This window comes from Penicillium verhagenii, assembly GCF_028828195.1.
Source record: "Penicillium verhagenii strain IBT 33310 chromosome Unknown utg000006l_segment0_segment0, whole genome shotgun sequence".
NCBI classification, from domain to species: domain Eukaryota; kingdom Fungi; phylum Ascomycota; class Eurotiomycetes; order Eurotiales; family Aspergillaceae; genus Penicillium; species Penicillium verhagenii.
The window spans coordinates 2,431,008-2,450,386 of NW_026643170.1; the positions used below are offsets into that span (position 1 = coordinate 2,431,008).

The 19,379-nt window shown below is 37.4% G+C and overlaps 4 protein-coding genes across 4 annotated transcripts; 2 read left to right on the forward strand and 2 right to left on the reverse strand.

Annotated features, from left to right (window-relative positions):
- Nucleotides 1-142: 142 nt before the first annotated feature.
- On the reverse strand, nt 143-1,973 carry N7466_006285 (cytochrome P450; the record flags this gene model as incomplete). The annotated part of the gene is made up of 3 exons (XM_057165682.1): nt 143-828; nt 919-1,755; nt 1,841-1,973. 3 exons carry the CDS (start codon nt 1,971-1,973, stop codon nt 143-145), a joined length of 1,656 nt encoding a protein of 551 aa, XP_057021281.1.
- Nucleotides 1,974-2,686: 713 nt separating this feature from the next.
- N7466_006286 (putative cytochrome b5 reductase) lies at nt 2,687-4,168 on the forward strand (the record flags this gene model as incomplete). The annotated part of the gene is made up of 2 exons (XM_057165683.1): nt 2,687-2,813; nt 2,868-4,168. The coding sequence occupies 2 exons, from the start codon at nt 2,687-2,689 to the stop codon at nt 4,166-4,168; spliced, it is 1,428 nt and encodes a 475-aa protein (XP_057021282.1).
- A 2,828-nt stretch (nt 4,169-6,996) lies between these two features.
- On the forward strand, nt 6,997-7,245 carry N7466_006287 (uncharacterized protein; the record flags this gene model as incomplete). The annotated part of the gene is made up of 1 exon (XM_057165684.1): nt 6,997-7,245. One exon carries the CDS (start codon nt 6,997-6,999, stop codon nt 7,243-7,245), a length of 249 nt encoding a protein of 82 aa, XP_057021283.1.
- Nucleotides 7,246-8,606: 1,361 nt separating this feature from the next.
- Nucleotides 8,607-10,718, reverse strand: N7466_006288 (uncharacterized protein; the record flags this gene model as incomplete). The annotated part of the gene is made up of 1 exon (XM_057165685.1): nt 8,607-10,718. One exon carries the CDS (start codon nt 10,716-10,718, stop codon nt 8,607-8,609), a length of 2,112 nt encoding a protein of 703 aa, XP_057021284.1.
- Between the last annotated feature and the right edge of the window lie 8,661 nt (nt 10,719-19,379).

The window sequence follows — 19,379 nt, forward strand, 5'->3', positions numbered from 1 at the left end:
TTTGATTGGTTGAGAAGGAATTTGGAATAGGCATCAATGAGTCAGGAAGTTATGGGATATTTTGACAAAATAAAAGAAAACACAAAAATCTACTAGTAAGATTAGAACTTTTTAAATAAGAAAATTCCATGTTATGTACCCATCACTCCGTCTTCGGAGGCCACTTCACGCGGCGTTCAGCCCGAACATATAAATTATTCGGTCGGATCAACTGGAACATAGGATCATACTCGATAGTGCCATCATTCTCACGCGTAAACTTATACCGATAAACCAACTTAGGCAAAAACACCTTGACCTCCTGCAAGGCGAAATTGAAGCCGATACACATGCGCGGGCCCGAGGCAAAGGGAGTATAAGCGCCCTTATGACGGTTCTTCACCTCATCAGTATCCCAGCGATCGGGGTTAAAGCGGGCGGGATTATCCCAGACGGCGGGGTTATTGTGTACGTGATGAATGGCGGGGATGACGACAGATTCTTGAGGGAGTTTGTAGCCACCCGGAAGAATCATGTCGACCTTTGCTGTGCGAGCGGGCTGGTACGAGGGGTTGTGTCGGCGTTGAGTCTCTTTGATGAATTTGTCCAGGAAGGTGAGTTTGTCGGTGAGATCGGCGGTGATCTGGGTGTCGGCGTCGATACCGTGGTCGATCAGTTCTTGGAGGAGGCGGTCTTGCATGCCGGGGTAGTTGACTAGGGAGTAAATCAACCAGGAGAGTAGGGAGCTGGTTGTGGTGAAACCGGCGCCGGTGGCCACGACCAAGGCTGACATCAAGCTGGTTTCGGGCAATTTCTCTCCCTTGTTATCCGTAGCACGAATGATGTAGTCTAATTGATATATGGAATTAGCTTTGGTCATTTAATGTTTCTTTTTTGCGATTCAGAACCCAAGAGAGAGAGGGGGGAACAATCACTTACCAACCATGTTAGATGCCTGCAGAGCCGCATCCTGAAGGGGAAGATCTTCCACACCACCACGTGCGGCGTTCGCGATAGACTCCAAAACCATTTCGGTAACTCGTTCGCGCGCATTACGCAATTTCTGCGGATCTCCAAACGGCAACTTGCCATACCAGTCTCCCCAAGCGGCGATCTTTTTGTTGAGAGTAAGTGATTCGGCAATACGGACGACCATCTCGTGAGGAGGAGCATTTGCAGATGTGAAGTGATTGAAGTCGATGCCCAAAACGAGCTTGCCCACAGCCTGGGAGCCCAATTTTAGCATATACTGATAGACGTTCCATGCTTCGCCTTGCTCGTCAAATTCGTCGAACACAGAGAAGGAATCTTCGACGGTCTGTTGCATGGTCGGAGCATAGTGACGGACGGCCTTGGGGCCCAGAGCCGGGGGAAGGAACTTGTGAGCGGCGCGCCACTCGGGGGTGTCGGTATCTCCCAAGAAGACACCAGCCTCTTGGTTCTTGATTGGGTACAAGGGGTGGGATGCGTTGATTTTCTTGGTGAAGAAGTCCGACTCGGAAAAGACGATCTGCGATAATTGGGGATCGTTGGTCTGGTAGATTGTGCGGCCCATGTTGGTGGTTTTGAAGATTGGACCATATTGGTCAAAGAGACGCTGGTGGTTTCCTAAGTGATCGGGGTAGATCTCGAAGAAGTTTCCTACGAAAGGAAGACCCTTGGGGCCGGGAATCTCTCGTACAGCCTTGCCATCGATGGCAATGGCGATCGGCTGCTCGCTGGCGAGAATTTCTGATGGAGTAGATAATTCTGCATCTTCTGTCTGGAAAGAAATTCCTATTGCATCATATTGTCAATGTTCGGCTCTTAATTATTGCATTTTGGAGGGGGTTTTCAAGGAGATAAAATCAATTAAACATACCACTAGGCTCAACAATGGCAAATTGTCCTGCAATCCAGAGTTGAATTCCAGCATAATCAAGTGTCGATTCCAGCTCGACATTACGAGCGGAAGTACTGGACTCGCCCAGCAAGTAGAATTGCTTTACAGACATGTTTTTAGATCAAGTACATGTATGGGTATGTTCCAAGAAAAAACGGCGTTGAAGGAATCCATTATATTTATAAAAGAACAATTGAAACATAAGATAATTCGCGCATGGAATGGAGCTACTAGTTTGAGAACTCCACCACTTTCCCGTTAGAGACACACAGGAGAGATAGGAGATGAACAGGTAATTCCAGATTTTTCCAAGGTTCCAAGCTTTCGCTCCAATTATTCGCAATAGCTTTAATCTCTGTTAGGCAATTTAGTACAGAGAAGCGGACTTGGCGGCCTCGTTGCCTGCCTCGGTAACTTTCATTATTGAGATCTCAGTCCCACTTCAACACTCAAATCAAGCCATGATCGTCATATAGACCCACTTTGAAATGTGGTTTCTGATGAAGATGACTAGAGCTTTCCCCTAAATGGACGATAAAGGAAAGTCTTTCGGGATCAAGGTGGATTCGGTATCGGGTTCTGGAAGTCGTTGGGACGGCTGGACTGCCGTCTTACCGATATTGGATTTCGGGCCTGACTCCGTAAATTTCTATTCCGAGGCACAAGGAGACTTTGTAAGATTGGATCCAAATAAGGCATTGGTTGCGGTATTTGTTTCACATAATTATCAGTGGATGATCCAGGACCAAATCAAGTCCAGATTTCTCTTTCCGACCGGACTTTCATCGGTTTGACTTACTTCCAACATTTTATCATAATATCAAAATGGCTACAGAGACAAAAGAGCTACAGGCTCAATGGCCAGTCGAGACTGAGTTGCCAGAGTATACTCTGAAGGAGGTTGCGACACACAATACCAAAGGAGACACATGGATTGTCATCCACGGACAAGGTTAGTGACCCTTTAAAGAAAGGGAAGAGGAAACACCCGTACTGATGTTAATAGTGTTTGATATCACGGAATATCTGCAAGATCACCCAGGCGGCGCAGAGGTATTGGTTGACACCGCGGGCACAGATGCCACCGCAGCTTACGAGGATGTCGGGCATTCAGAGGATGCGCGTGAGATCATGCAGCCCTATCTTGTGGGTGTCTTAAAAGATGCCCAGCAGTATGTTCGACCACAGGCCGTCCGCGTGGTATCACAAAAGGAGCCAGAAAATAAGACTTTAAAAACTAGCACCGTGGGACTTGTCACCAGTGCTTTGGCTGTGATGCTGCCAGTTCTTTACGTCTGCACTTGCAGTCGAGGAAAGCTCCATTCACACATGGGCGCTCTCTCCCAACTACTGCCTCACCAATTGAAGAACTTCCGTTTCCCCCGAGGTGGCTTTGTGAATGGATTCCTGGCCGCGAGCACGATCAGCGGAGCCATCGGAATCCTAGTCGCGAAACAAGCCAGCCGATTCACCAAAGTTGAATCCGGATTCATGCGCTTCCCACCACGCATGAAGGCCAAGAAAGTGATTCGCGCCGATCCCCACCTGACTCGCGGATTCCTCGAGCCGCAACAATACCAAAGTCTCCCTCTGGTCCAAAAGGACCAATTATCCGCGAATGTCTACCGCTTCGTCTTCGCCCTTCCCAACGCCAACGGAGTCCTCGGTCTACCCATCGGACAACACGTGGCCATCAAGGCAGTTGTTGACGGCACCACCGTGACTCGCTCCTACACCCCAACTTCCAACAACCTCGACCGAGGCCGACTCGAGCTGGTAGTGAAATGCTACCCCGAAGGACTCCTGAGTGGCCGATACCTCGCAGGACTATCTGTCGGTGATGAAGTGGAGTTCCGTGGACCCAAGGGAGCCATGCGCTACCACAACGGACTGTGCCGCAAGATAGGCATGGTGGCTGGCGGCACCGGAATCACACCGATGTACCAAGTGATCCGGGCGATTTGCGAAAACGACACCGACACGACGGAGATCAGCTTGGTCTACGCCAACCGCAGCGAGGCGGACATTCTGCTCCGTGACGAACTGGAGACCTTCGCCCGTCGATACCCGCAGAACCTCAAGATCTGGTACATGCTCGACACGGCAGCAGAGGATTGGGCATACGGAACGGGCCATGTGGATCGCGACGTTCTCGAAAAGCAACTCCCAGCGCACTCACCCGAGACCAAGATTTTCCTATGTGGGCCTCCAGGCATGGTCACCGCTACCAAGAAAAACTTGGCAAGCCTCGGCTTTACCAAGCCAGGACCGGTATCGAAGATGAGTGACGAGATTTTCTGTTTCTAGAATCTAGAACACCTGTATCATTAGTGGAAAAAAAGGGAAAAAAAGGGAGCCGAGGTTAGAAGTCAAAATCTAATAATTTTTTTTAATTAGCGTTGATTTAGTGTTGGTGGAGATCGAAGCTGCATCGTTTTGACGAATCAAGTTTGGGACGAAGCTCATCATGCAACTAGTTCACGCGTCCTGAATCGCCCAACAAAAGGAAAAGCTCGGAAATGCAAGCAAAGACCCGCTTTCTCGAGCGGCAACCCGACTTGGCGCTCCACTCCAAGTCCGAGACTACTACTAGTCTCCGGGCCGAGCGTTTGGGCGTTTGAGGGCGCTTGAGGGCGTTTTGGGGCTTTTAGTGTAATGCGATAAGAATGAACCGAGGCAACTTTCGTTTTTGCGCGATTTCCAAAACTCTTTGGACTCTGAGTGGATTCCTACGGAGTACTCTGTCCGAGTCCCTTACGTCTTTCCCGCGCCAGGGAATAACTTCATTGGATAATAGAATAATTTATACTGGTCGAATTTGGTGGAATTCCTCATGTCTTGCATAGTATCATAACTGTCGCACTACCTGAAAGCCATCACTTACAATGTCAAGTTCTCATTCATTATTTTCGCGTTTTCAGCAAAATACTCTAGAATTGAAGACTTCCATTGAACCCAGGATCCAGGATCCAGGTAGAGAACTGATCAGAACAGGGGGTGACCAAAGAAGACAAGCGATCAGATGAACAAGATGTTTGAGTCAACAACGAAACATGAGACAGGAGTTGAAATTTCGAACTATGTACAAAGTAGAAAATGGATGCGGTCAATCCAATCCAGTCCGAGCACTTTTTGCTTTGTCGGTAGCGGTTGGTAGATGGTTTTTTTTGTTGATTTTCTGTTTTCACCACCAATCATTGACTTGGTGTCCTTTGTTGTGGATGAATGAGCAGCTTCAATTGGTGAACTCGAAGTCTGTTTTTTGTTGGCCGAGGGAATCTTTTTGTTTTCTCATTCTCTTTATAGATTTTCTTTTCGAGGCGAGTGTAACTGGGCTTCTTCTCCTTTTGTTGTGCCCCAATAGTACGGCCAGTGCCATGAAGATTGACCAACATGTTCTAAATAATCTGTACTGTCACGCAAAAGATGTGATGCCTGTTGAGAGAGGATATGGGGCAAATCCGGTTCCATCAGTGCTTCTTCACTGCTCGCTTCTTCGCTGAAACACCTGTGGCTTGTGCCTCCACACCACAAAAAAGAGGATCAATCAACCCATGTCCTGACTGAATTTGTCCTGACACGCGGGAACGTGATGCCTGTTCAGAGAGGATGTGGGCCGAAGAAAAGAAGCATTGGATAACGAGGTTTTTTTTTTTTTTTTTTTTCCCGCAAAATTGACTGCATGATGCCGAATATTTGTTTTGGTGCCTGAAGGAGAATCGGCTTTGTGGCAGACTTGAGGACTGTATGCAGCAGTGATGGGCATATAAAGCCTAAAATATTAATAAAAATGCATAGATGTATCGTTGTAAACATACCTTGGAACTCGTCAAAGTAAGCTGCTTGAAAGCCTCTTGATGACCAGGGTGATCAAAGTGCGAGGCGTGGAAGTGCTAGTCATGGTGACCAAGCTTTGGATGATCATGATAAACATCCAGAAAGCTGAAAAGAATTGATATCAGCAAAGTGACTTGGAAGAATGAGAAAGGAAAGGGAACATTGTACAAACATTTTGGAAGATGTAAAGTAGAAGATAGACATCATAGGCACATCCATAGGATGATAGGTCATTTTTAGAAGGTGATGACAATGATGATTGAATAAATAATTGATGAAAGATCATGAAGGATGATTGATATGGATGACCATGATGATGTATGATGATGATGTTTTTTTTTTGGGAGTAGATGGGAAGTGAACAAAGGAAAAAAAGAAAAGAGGAAGAGAAACCTTGGGGGGGGAGGAGGGGGGGGGGATTTATACCTCATGGATGTAAACACCCAGATCAACAAGATCACCAGGACTACAGGATCGACCAATGGCACGCGAGGATCAAGATCAGAATCAGTTCTCTTTCATGCAGGACCGAATGGGATCAACACCAAAATCAAAACAAAGGATCAAGCAAACAATCGATCAAGCAAACAATGAAATGCACCAAACTCCCACGATCACTGATATCACCCAGCTACTGCGAGATACATAGTAGGCATCATAGGACATGCTCACTCGCTTAGGATTGCGTATGATCGACATTAATGATCCCAGTATCACAAATTAAAGTCAATGATTAGGTACTCATGCGTCTGATAAGGCATGCTTGCCTATAGTTGCTTAAGGCGTGACATACTCTCTGTAAAACATTTTGAACTATTGCTATTAGCCGCATACCTCTTAGTAGTAATTACTTCAACCAAAAAAAACCACCTGGACAAGCTTCCAAGTTCGAGGATGTACATATGATCCGTCATTATTCATAGATTATTAGAAGGTTACTGAACGTCTTTGAATACCTAGCATTCAAATGTTGAAAGAAATCAACTGCTGAAGCCTGAGGGCTCGGTACTAGTCTAACTCTACATCATACAAAATCTGATTCCCACCACTATCAATGCTTGGGTATATCTTATCTCCACGTGTTCTCTTATCTTGTATACGAGGTAACGAGCCCAGTTACCGGCAACGACCGGTATTTGCTACCTAGAGCCCATCAGGTCATGAGGTCAAAAGGGACCTGATGACCTGGTTTGCTAAATACTCCACGCCGTCTACACGTCACTTACTATCTACCAACTATCCATCTTTCTCAGGGTACTTCAAAAAATTCCCAACCTCACCAGATATCACGATTCACGATGAGATCTCATTGGGCCCAATTCTGGCTCCCTTTGCTCCTCGCCACTAACGTCTCCGCCGGTCCTGCCGCTTATGGAGTATGCCAGGCTGGCTGTGCAGCCCTAGTTATGGCCTGCTATTCTGCTGCAGGCTTCACATGGGGTGTTGCGATGGGTGCAACCATACCTGCTTCTATAGTTACGTGCAACTCGGCGTTCGGAACATGCCAAGCAGCATGCGCCTCTGTGTTGCTGGCACCGACGTTGTGAGGACTGTGAAAAGGGAAACCTTTTCTTCGACAGATCGCCACAAGACAGACCAGTTGCTTCTGGAAATTTGATGGATCAAGCCTTGGATGCTCAATACCGTGCGAAAACGCTATGATGGCGCTAAGTTGAAAAGCAAAGGCAATCTATTTTTGTTATTTACTCGCCGAAACTAGCTCATCGCCTGCGTCTCTTTACGAATTCATGTAACACACATTCATTCCCTCTCAGAGGCCTCTTGAATATGTAGTTGCCATAGATATTGCTGCGAGACACTGGGGGCTAAGCCTAGAATAATGAAACCTAACCTTAAGATGGTGGCTGACTCTACTTAGTATGTAATAGCCTGGAGTAATAATGAGTCAAGTTTAACAAAAAATTGAAAAATAAAAAAAACAAAAACATACAACAGCCCCATGTAAGGTTGTGGTTACCTGGCGCCCACGATTCGGGCGTGGGCGGCTCGCCGCTCTATTCAGCCCCCCTTCAGGGCAATTCGGGCGGATTTACCGTCCTAAACATTCTTCGCCTGACTAGTGCGTCTATCTTATTAACATGTACATCATCGCATTTTGTGTAAGATGTAAGGGCCTTCCTTCTTCCTCTCCCGATTGTTGTTATAATCCCCCTCTTCTACCTCTCCAGGTTTAAAGAGCATAATAACAGCGAAATATCCCAGTGCTGATTTTGTTTGACCGGGCCGATATAGCGCAGAGATATTATCAAGCTACAATGGAGCCAAGGATAAGACTATTCTGGGTACCGCCTGGGTACCACCGGAGCACCAGCGTACTTATGGTGTCGTGGATTGGGTCCTCCTGTCTTCTGACCCTGGCCAGTTGTTAGAAAACCTTGGGATTCTAACCCGATTCGGCCTTGATTAGAAGAGAGTTTATACTTAATACCTTTTTGGAAGAATCCCTTTAGATTCCCTAAGTTTTACTCTTTGTATGCGGCTTATTCTATTTTCCCTTGTGCCTTATCTTTGAATTATTCCTACCTAGCTATCCTTATGAAAGAAATATCTACAACCCCTGGCCGAGTGTCTTTGCCTTCTGGACAGGTATAATGAAGCATCTGGGCATGAATAGACACATCCAAGTTGTCCGGTTCAAAACTTCTGCAGACTGAACAATTCGGTAAATAAAGCTTACGCGAAATAAAAATAAAAATAGAAATGACAATCTTGGAATGAAATATTCTGGGCCAGGAGAGCCAAAGAATATGCAGCGACATGATTCCTTCTATTAATCACCACCTAGCATCCATTGTTCAGGTGTGGGCAGCCTGCTATTCGGACTGATGCGCCTCAACGGACTGTAAAGATGTTGGTTGATTCAAACAGACAATTATCAATCTAAAGCTCAGGCGATAATGATCTTCCTAACTTTTAGAGAAATTGCTTGTTCATACGCACAATTCAGACAGCAGCGGTAACAAAAAATAGCCGGCTGCGGAGAAAGAGATAGAAACTGCGCCACAGGGTTCCCTGCAGTCTGAACAATGGAGACTGTGGATTCGACGACATTTGTAAGATCGGGCGCGCGAACAGAGGTTATCAAGACTGAATTTGCGTAGTTCTCCTTCAACGGGGTATTTCGAGGATGTTGACAGGGGTTAGCACGGAGAAGCCTAAGTAGCGCGTCCAAACACGTCGTGAAACAAACACCGAAGCGTTGACCAGGAAGAATAACCGTGGCTTGAAGTGTCAGTCCCTCTGATTTCTCTGAGAGTGCCAGTGAAAGATCAGAATGGACACCTTCCGCGTTAGGAACTATCAGGTCAGTGGATTTTGATGGCTTCGAGGGATGATATCGAGTCCAAAGCTTCGGCGGTGAATCCGCAATGAGCTTTTCATAGTAATGGTTGTTGAATAAAATCGGTCCATCTAGGAGCTCAATGCCTCGTGAATGGCACAAATTCTCATAGCCCAGTTTGATGAGCGGTGAGGGAACCATGGTAAATTTCCTATCCGATGCTGCGACTATTTCTCTTCCCCATTGAGGACATATCTGTTCCCAAGCCGAATGAGGGTCAATCTCAAAATGAGGTAATTTTGGATCTCCCCAGAAATTAGGATATTCAGGGCGAGAGCTGACTTTATCCCCACCAAAATCAACATATCTCCAAGTAGCTTGATCGCAGGCGTTCACAAAAAGGGTAGTAAATGCTAACCATATGGTATCAAGAATCTGGCAAGTAAACCCCTCCACATTCTTGCATTCTCTTTCCCAGTCATCTCCCCATGAAGTGGAACGAAAGGAATCTTCGGGTCTTGTAGGAAGGAGCGCCCTTATGCTTTGGTCAAGCCGTCTGAATGCGTCGGGGTATGAGGGCCAAGTCATTGGTAGTGGAATCCCTGTAACAGCCTCACACCGCTGATGCATGACTGTACGGTATTGATCACCCAAAAGGTATGAAGCAGGAAAGCATAAAGAGTCATCGACATGAATATCGGTGATTTCCGCGGCAGAGAGAGCACATACTCCTATTGCTTTGATAACTTCCGATGAGCAAGCCAAATCCCACCGCTGAAAGTTGGTATGAAGCAGCGCCGCAATAAGTCCATTCCATGAAAAGTCTGCACTTATGGGAAGAGTGTCAACAGGAATTTGCCACTTGTCATCAGCATCCGAGGCCCGGGAGGAGTAAAGGATTTCGACTAGAGAGTTCGCTTTGTGCATATTATGAACTTGAAGTGGTTGGTCTTGAAGCTCCGCTACGATATCCACGATAATCGAAGACGAGCGGCTACCTTGGTGAATAACGAGGCCTTCGATCATCACAATACAATCGTCTGTAAATAAGGCAACCGCAAGGGTCAGGATATAGCCTATACCGCAACATCCACGGATTCGAAGTATGTTTTCATCTTCTCGTAGAGCATAAGAGATGCTCACGAGTATCTCTGCCATCCAATCTTCACTGATCTCTTCTAAAATGTTCATTGGTGCCTCCCGCTGTAGCTGCCTGTACGCTTCATGGATGCGACAAACTTGGTTTGCGATGATGGTACCGAATCCAAATACTGCAAGCTTATCTGCCAGTACCTGCGTGGCTCGTCCTAGCAGCACCGGGCTGCTTGAACATGCGGTCCCTGGTAACAAGCCCTTTGAAATTGAATGTAGAACATTTCCAGCTGAATTCCTGTAAATGTTGCAAAGATAAACTGCTAGTAAGGCAATTGCTTGGCCACCTGTTGACTGAGCCATAAGCGACGCGGCGTCGCCTTTGCGCCAGCCCACAATTACCCCAAGACGTTCGAGTCGTGTGCTTTGAAAACGCTGGAGATATTCTGGGGCCTTGACTGTCATTGGTCCGGTTATGGGAAATGCGGCGCCGAGATTCTGGAGCTGAAGCATTGCAATGGGTTGAACGTCATCAGCTGACAGTGCTGTTAAAATCGTGGAGAACGCCCCAAGACTGGCAAGGGAGACTCCTCCTATATCAACCTGCGTGGCTATGGTATCTGGCATTTTGCTCGCAGAAGAATAAAGAAAAATTTATAAGTAATTATAGCAAAGAGTGAGAAACAGGAGAGAGCAAGAGATGCAGCAAAGATGTTTGAGTCGAGAGACCCCGCCCGAGGCGGTGTTGTAATGCGTAATGCTTGGCTGCCAATATACAGTGAGAGCACGTAGGTTTCTAACGCACCGGGCCAACAGCCCCCTGGATTGTGTAATATTATGCCGGTCAAAACCTTTCATCTCTTTACATTTCTAGCTACTCTCCTAGTATTCCCACGCGTTGTGTACATATTTACTAGCTTGGGAGTACGCGCTTGAGAAGGGCGGTATAGGCGGTGAGGGGGTGCGAGCCCTGGAGCCGGCCCATGGGTTTTCCTGGCAGCCTGTGGGTTGGTCTAATTTTATCAAACTATTAGCATCAGGGTGAAAAAAGATCAATACCGACATCTAATCTGATGGTTGTTACGAGCTGGTCCTACTGCACTGGTAAGTACCCACGGTCTCTTGTCTATGCGTACCTCAAGTGTATTCCGTAGTCGTACCATTGCTAAAGACCTTACATATGCTCGGACCTATACATAGGAGTACTTACAAAGGATATAAACCAGTAGAGCACTAAATAGTAACATGGGGATAAGCTCTTGATAGGATTGAGTCCATTAAGTCAAGGTTGTGATGATGTCAGTAATCAAATAACAAAGATGGTAATTAGCAGTCTGGTTGTAATGACAAGTAACTTAAGTATGATTCAAGATTGAACATGAAGAACTAAATACATGATAAATTGGTGATAACAAGTGTCCTCATACACTCCCACATATATCCTCGAATATGCCATGAACCTGAAGGTGGTGAGGTGCTGTCTCTGACAGACTTGATGGGTCTGTCAGTATTCGTCCAATAGAACAGCTTGCTAATCTGATTCAATCTGTATTGCGAAAACCGCCCATGCGGCCAACATTTTTGTGGCCTTGTGCTTGTCCCGTACATATTTCTCCGATAACTGGATTTACAATACCTCCGGCCTTGGCACGCTCATTTGTTGTCAGTTTCTGGCGCTCCCCTTCGCCGTCCGGTATCCTTGTGGAATTTACTTTGTTGTGGTGCATGGAAGACCACAGATGGCTCCCCGTGCATTTGATTTCCTGACCTATTCTTGAAATAGGACTTTGATCCTTGTGTCTAAAGGCAGGCTCAACCGCTTTGAATCCAAACACATTTCTCATGAATGTGGATTTCATTCTAAAATGTTACTGCCATGGGGTCTAAGTTTCACTTATGAAAGATCAAAGATCGAGATCAATGATTAGGATTGGTTACTACCCCGCTTCATCAGGCGCTGACGTGTCCTCCTGATCTGTTCTCAATTCACTGGCGAACCACTTTGTATTTAAACCCGAAAACCCTGGGACCAGGGGAAGTCAAGTTTCAGTCCTGAAAGTAATCAAAAAGTGCTTTGACTTTGCTTTTCTTTCCGTACCTAGCTAGCGTTGGGAAGGTATATAGACCAGTCTGAACAATTTTGGCGCCCGGGCGAAATATAATTCTGTTATAGTTGACCTAAAAATGCAAAGAAACTGTAGAAATGAGCATAGGGAAGAAAAGCCACATCAGCTTTCAGGCACCTGCAGGATGTTCAGGTGCAAAATAGCGGTGTTCAGGGCATTCAGGGTGAACGGCCTGAAGGGGCTGAAGACTAGGGCGGCAAGGGGCTATTTCCCAACGAGTCAAAAAAAAAATAGGTAATAAAATTCACATACAACAGTCAGGATTCGCATGTGGTCACCCACCATACTACTAACTGACCGGCGTGTGGCTTAAATGCGGCCAGTAGTTCGGTGGGTGCCGCCAGGGTGAGAAATGGGTGAGAGCCGCTTTAGCGTCGCGCGACCCTGGGTGAGAAGGGTGAGTGCGTAATAGACAGGGTGAGAAGCAGGGTGAGAGCGGGTGAGAAATCACCTTCCGTCATACAACGGTCGCATTGACCTTCCAAGATGATCAAAAGTAGAACATTATTAGGCCACGATATCCCATGTTAAACTGCTAGCCTCTTAGCATATACACATAGCCCGTCTAGAAGCGAACAAAGTGGTTTTCGAATACCAGTTCAGCAATCATATAACTTTCGATTAATATATTTAACCCTATTAACTCTAGTATACCTTACTACTATTATTATTATTACTTAATTACTATATCTAATATATATACTTACTTCCTATAAACTACTACTTTATATAGCTTATATTATATACTCTCTAGGTACTCTTTAAGTAATTTCTAATTATCATTATATTTTATAGATAATTTATAAATAGATACCTTAAATTAGAGAGTATATATATAAATCATAACTAATAAAATCCTAATAAAGAATATTATATTACTTTATATATATTATATATAATATTAAGTACCCTAGTAAATTATAATTAGGATAAAAGAAGGATATTATAAAGATCTAGGATAAAATATAATAAACCTATTTTAATAAAAGGGAAGAAAACTATATATTATATTAATTATAGATAGGGGGATAATCATAGAATAGAAAATTTCTATATTATATTTTATACTAATTAAATTATTAACCTAGCTATTACCCCTCTAGCCTATATAGGCCTAATCTATATATAAATCCTAATATAGATTTTAAAATCATATAAGATATTAGAATTATATAATATATAGGTAATCTACCTCCTAGGTCCACTTTTATTTTATATATAATACTTAATCCTATACTCTTATTCCCTATAAAATCATTATTACTCTTTATTTAATCTAAGCTTATAGTTTTATTAGTATATTAATATATAAAAATAAGATTATCTTAGCTTTATAGCTTCTTTTTAATATACTAAGTAAAATTTTTAGAACCCACTATAAGCTAGTATTTATAGCTCTAAAAAAGATAAGAGATATACTAAAGGCCTAGGAGTTAGAAGATAGCCTAAACTCTTTATTCAGAGAAGCTATAAGAAGAAGTTACATTCAAGAAGCCTAACAAATCCTTTAATTAAATATCTAAAGTATTCCCTTAAATAATCTACTAGATCTATAGAATACCCAAGAAGGCCTTCCTTAAGATATATATCAAGATCTCTAAACTAATCTACTAAATAATCTACTAAACCTAAATAATACCTAAGAAGGCCTTCCTTAAGATATATATCAAGATCTCTAGATTAATCTACTAAATAATCTATTAAGCCTATATAATACCTAAGAAGGCCTTCCTTAAGATATATATTAAGATCTCTAGACTAATCTACTAAATAATCTACTAAGCCTATATAATACCTAAGAAAGCCTCCCTTAAGATCTCTAGACCAATCTACTAAATAATCTACTAAATCTATATAATACCTAAGATCTTCCTTAAGATACCTAGCTAGATCTCCAGACTAGTCTACTAAGCTAATATAATATCTAAGAAGATCTTCCTTAAGACCCCTAGTAATATACTTCCCTATAATAAAATTAGTAAAACTACCTATATAACTCTAAGTAAGATCTTATAATCAAACTAGAAAATATAATTAGTAAAGAATATACTAAACTATTTAAATTAATAAAAGAAAAATTATATAGTATTTTAAAGTTTTATAAAGCTAGTACTTCTATTACCTAAATACTATAAAACTAGTAAGATATAAATAAGATAATATTTAATATAGAAGTTTTACACTTCTTAAGTAGTAATAATCTTTAAAATAATAAAAAGAAGTAGCTTTTAAGATTATTCCTTTAACTATCTCTAAATTAAATTTTTACTAAGTAAGAGTAATCTAGTAGATTTATCCTATAGATTTAAAAAAGAAAAAAGTTAAAACAAAATAGTAAAATAGCTAGTTTTATAAGAAGTCTTTAATACTATCTAAAGAAATACTATAAAGATTTAAATAAAATAATTAGTTAAGGAGTTAATTAGCTTCTCTTTCTTAATTCTTTTAAAAAGATACTCTATAATAATAAAGATCTTATTATAGGGATTTTTACTCTATTCATAATATTTAATTATACTAAGTTTAAAATACTCCCTATTATAAAGCTAGGATTACTTATAAATTCTATATATATATTATATATACTTAAAGATAATTAATTTTATAATTCTATATATTAAATTTCTATATATTAAATTTCTAGATAGTTTATTAATATATAAGCTAAATATAAACTCCTATCTATATCTTTAGAGAATATAAAAATATTATATAATTTTATAAATCTTAGCTTATCTATAAAAAGAAATTACTATAGAGATACTAGATACTCTAAGCTTATAGATTTCTCTATTTTACCCTTTAGTAACTTAGGAGTAATAAGTAAGCTTATAGAGTTCTTTACCTTATTCTCTAATAACCTAGTAGTAGTAAGTAAATTAATAGATTTCTCTACTACTCTCTCTAATACCTAAGAGATAATAAACTATCTTAATATATAAGATCTTAGAGATTATTAAATATAATCTTTATCTATAGATATAGAGTTATATAATCTAACTTAAATCCCTATAAATATAAATAGTTTCTTTATAATATATATAAATATAAATACCTAATTATCTTTAGTTAGCCTAAATACCTTTATATTTCCTTAAAGTCTATTATTAAATATAGAGCTATATAGATTATAGCCTTAGGATTTATATACTAGAGTAAGATAAATAGTAAGTATAATTTTAGTCTAATTTTTACTTCTTATTCTTTTTTTATAAATAATTATTTTCCTTTAACTAACTATATCCCTAAAGCTTTTAGATTATCTTCTAATACTTAAATTAGAATAATAAGTATATTATTTATACTATAATAAAAGTATATATATTATAGACCTATAATCTATATTAATAAATATCCCTAAAATTCTAAGATTTATTAGAAATATCTAATTTAAGATAGAAGGAGTATTATATACTTTTCTAAGAAGATTAATCTTTTTTAAAAATAAAATTACTCTAAGGTTTAGCTCTTTAGATTTATATATCTTAAAATCTTAGCCTTATTTTTTAAATAGAACTGAGGAGGCCTATTCTAAAAAAGTCTTTTATTTATTATTTTTAATCTTTAATAAGTTATCCTTAAATAGATATAATTTTATTAATAGCTTTTCTAATATAATAAAAGACTAAGTTAATTATATTAGTAAGAAAATTAGAGGATTTAAAGATTAAGAGTAGTAAGGGAGAAGGGATATTTAATAAGAGTAATTATAAGTAGGTAGATAGAGGATAGTAGGGTTAATATTAAGATAATAGTAGGATAATTATTAGTAATATTTATATAATAATATAATATAGCTATTAGGTAGTAATATTAATCCTAGGGTCTTAAATATTAATTATAATTATTAGAAATAAAAATTTTTTAATATCCCTCTAAGTTACTATTTAGAAGTTGGTGATAGTATTAATAGATAGGATATAATAATATAGAACTTTATTAGGAGGATTTATTATTTAATATATATTAGGTATATTAGATTAGAGAATTATAGAGAAATAATAACTAATAGACTAAATTTATATAGTTAACTAACTAACTAATTATTAGTAATAAGTTATTATTTATAGATATATAGTAATCTTAAGATATTAGTATTTTGATTTTATAAGGAAGGTAGTAAATCTAGGTAGGATTTATATTCTTAGTATTCCTTCTTATTATCCTTAACTTCCCTTTAATAAGTATCTCTTACTAAAATAAACTCTAATCTATATTTATCTATTCCCTCTATAATTTATTATATCTATCTTTATTATACTAAGTTATATTATTAGTTATTTAACTAGTTTAGATTATAAAAATACTACTAAATCTATATAGATTAGATAAACTATTTATCTAAGAGAGTATCTATATTAGGTAATTTATAAATATTATAAACTTACTAATATTATATAATAGTACTTCTTAACTAACTACTTTATTTTCTTATTTTTTTAATATCTCTTATTTTTTATAATAAAATTTCTTCCTTATCCCTTCTATCTAGTTCTTCTTATTCTATACTATACTTATTCTTATATCTACTTAATCTTTATCTCTATACTTCTTTAATATATATAATAATTAAAATATTAATTATAGATAGCTCTTCCTTAAGTTACCTCTTTTTAATAAGATTATATTATTTTTAAGGAGTAAAATCTATAAATTAGGCTATAGGGCTAAATAATACTTTACTATAAGTAGTTATGAAATTATAATAATATTACCTAGTTAGGGCTATTTTTACTCTATAAAAGAAAAAGCTAATTTTTTATAGGCTAATATCTAGCTTTTACTCTATAATATTATCTAATTAGGATAATCCTTTTTACCCTAAAGATAATAAGTAATCTTTTTATAGGCTAGTATTTAGCTTTTACTCTATAATATTATCTAATTAAGATAGTCCTTTTTAATCTAAAGGTAAAAAATGATCTTTTTATAGGCTAGTACCTAGCTTTTCTCTCTTAGTACTATCTAATTAAGATAGTCCTTTTTACTTAGAAAGTAAAAAGTGATCTTTTTATAAGCTAAACTTACCCTACTACTAATAGTTTATATAATTTAACTTCCTTAGTTATAGTATAAATCTCTTTTATCTCTATCTAAAGTTATTATAAGTAGGAAGATTAGGTAAGTACTAAAATTTTAATATAAAACCTCTAAATCTATAAAAAGTGTTATATGATTTATATTAAATACTAACCCCTAGAATTAATTCTTAGGTAATTACTATATAATTAGAGAGTAAACCTTCCTTTATCTTTCCTTAAAAATATACTATAATAAATACTAAATAAATAGTATATTATTATATAATATCTTTTTAATTATATAATTTAACCCTATCCTTTACTTAATATCCTTATTACTTATTACTTAGACCCTTTACCCTACTCTCTAAGAATAGTATAGTTTTTATATACCTAAAATATAGATAGAAATTAGAAATAGTTATATAGATAAACTTAATTATAATCTAAAGGGCCTTTAGTAATTATTATTACTAATTATAGGATTTATAGATATTAAGTAGCTATATATATAAGCTATATAGTAGAATAAGTAAAACTATAATTTAGAGAGATATTAATTAACTAATATAATAAAAGTACTTTAGTTATAATTAAAACTCTATAAAGGAATATAAATATTATAGTTTATCTTTTATTTATAAAAATCTATTTATAGAGCTATTTTCCTTAAGTACTTTAACCTTCTATCTTATTATATTATTTTTTTTAGTAAGTTTTTATTTACTCTATAAATATTCTTATAATATATACTAAATCTAATATATAGGTAGTATTTAATTAAATATATATATTAAATATAAAATCCTTAAAATAATTAGTAGTATATTAAAGAAGGAGATAGAAATTATTACTTATAATAAAAAGCCTATATCTAGTAGAATATAAGACTACCCTAACTATAAATTAGTTATATCTAGTTCTAACTAATAAAAGAATATCCCTTTACTAAATTAGGCTAAGAAATAATAATCCTTAAGATCCTTAGACTCCTAGAGGCTAGACCTAGCTAGTAGGTATTTTAAATTCTGAAACTTATCTTACCTATTCTAACTAGGTTAAATTTTAGATAACTTATAATAAACTAGATACCTAGGTTAATAAGTTTTTAATATATTCTATGGATTTGATTTTTTTTTTTAATTAATTAAACTATAATATATATACTTCTAAAAGTACTTAGGATTTAATATAATAAGAGATACTTCTAATATTATATAATATATTATATAGGCTTATCTTAAAATCAAACTCTTTATTTATTACTAGAATTTATACTTTCTTTTCTTTCTCTAAATATTAGACTTAATTTATCTTTTACTCTCTAAATCTCTAAATCTATTAATATAAGAGCTTTATAGAATTAATTTTAGTTTATTTCTTTTAGGCTTTTAATATATATAATATACCTATATTAGTATATTCTTACTATATTTCTTTTAATAAGGGGTTAGGGAGTACTTAAGAATAATAAAGAATATATATTTCCTATAAGTAAAAAACTATACTACTTTTTAATAATATTAATTAAATTTAAAGCTTAATTAACTATTATTAGTTACTAATATTAATTACTTAAATAACTTATAGCTTTTAATTATTAGGATATCTACTAAAATCTATCTCTTAGATATAAAGATTATTAGAAAGCTATCTTATAGTAATAATAATATCTAAGTAATCTTATATAAAGCTATAATATATAATACTATTAGCTCCTATATCTATATTACTAAGTATATATCTATAGGTAATAATAAACTTTATTAGTATATTAATATTAAATATTACCCTTATAATAATCTTATTATATATATCTAGTAAAATTCTATTATATCTAAGCTTTAATTAAAGTAGTTCTAATAAATAATTAAGATAGTTATTACTATTTACTCTTTTAATATTATCTATTCTAATTTGGTATTATAGTAATTTTTTATTAATAAGAATCTTAATCTATATTTAGGTAATTTTAATTTTGCTTAATATCCTAAGTACCTAGCTCTTAGTTATAAAAAAGTATTATACTATTTATCTTAGGATTATGACCTACTAAATACTAAAAGTTCTGATATCTTTACTATAGGATTAACCCTATATAAGTTAGTTATTAATAATATACTATATAGTAAGTTAAATAT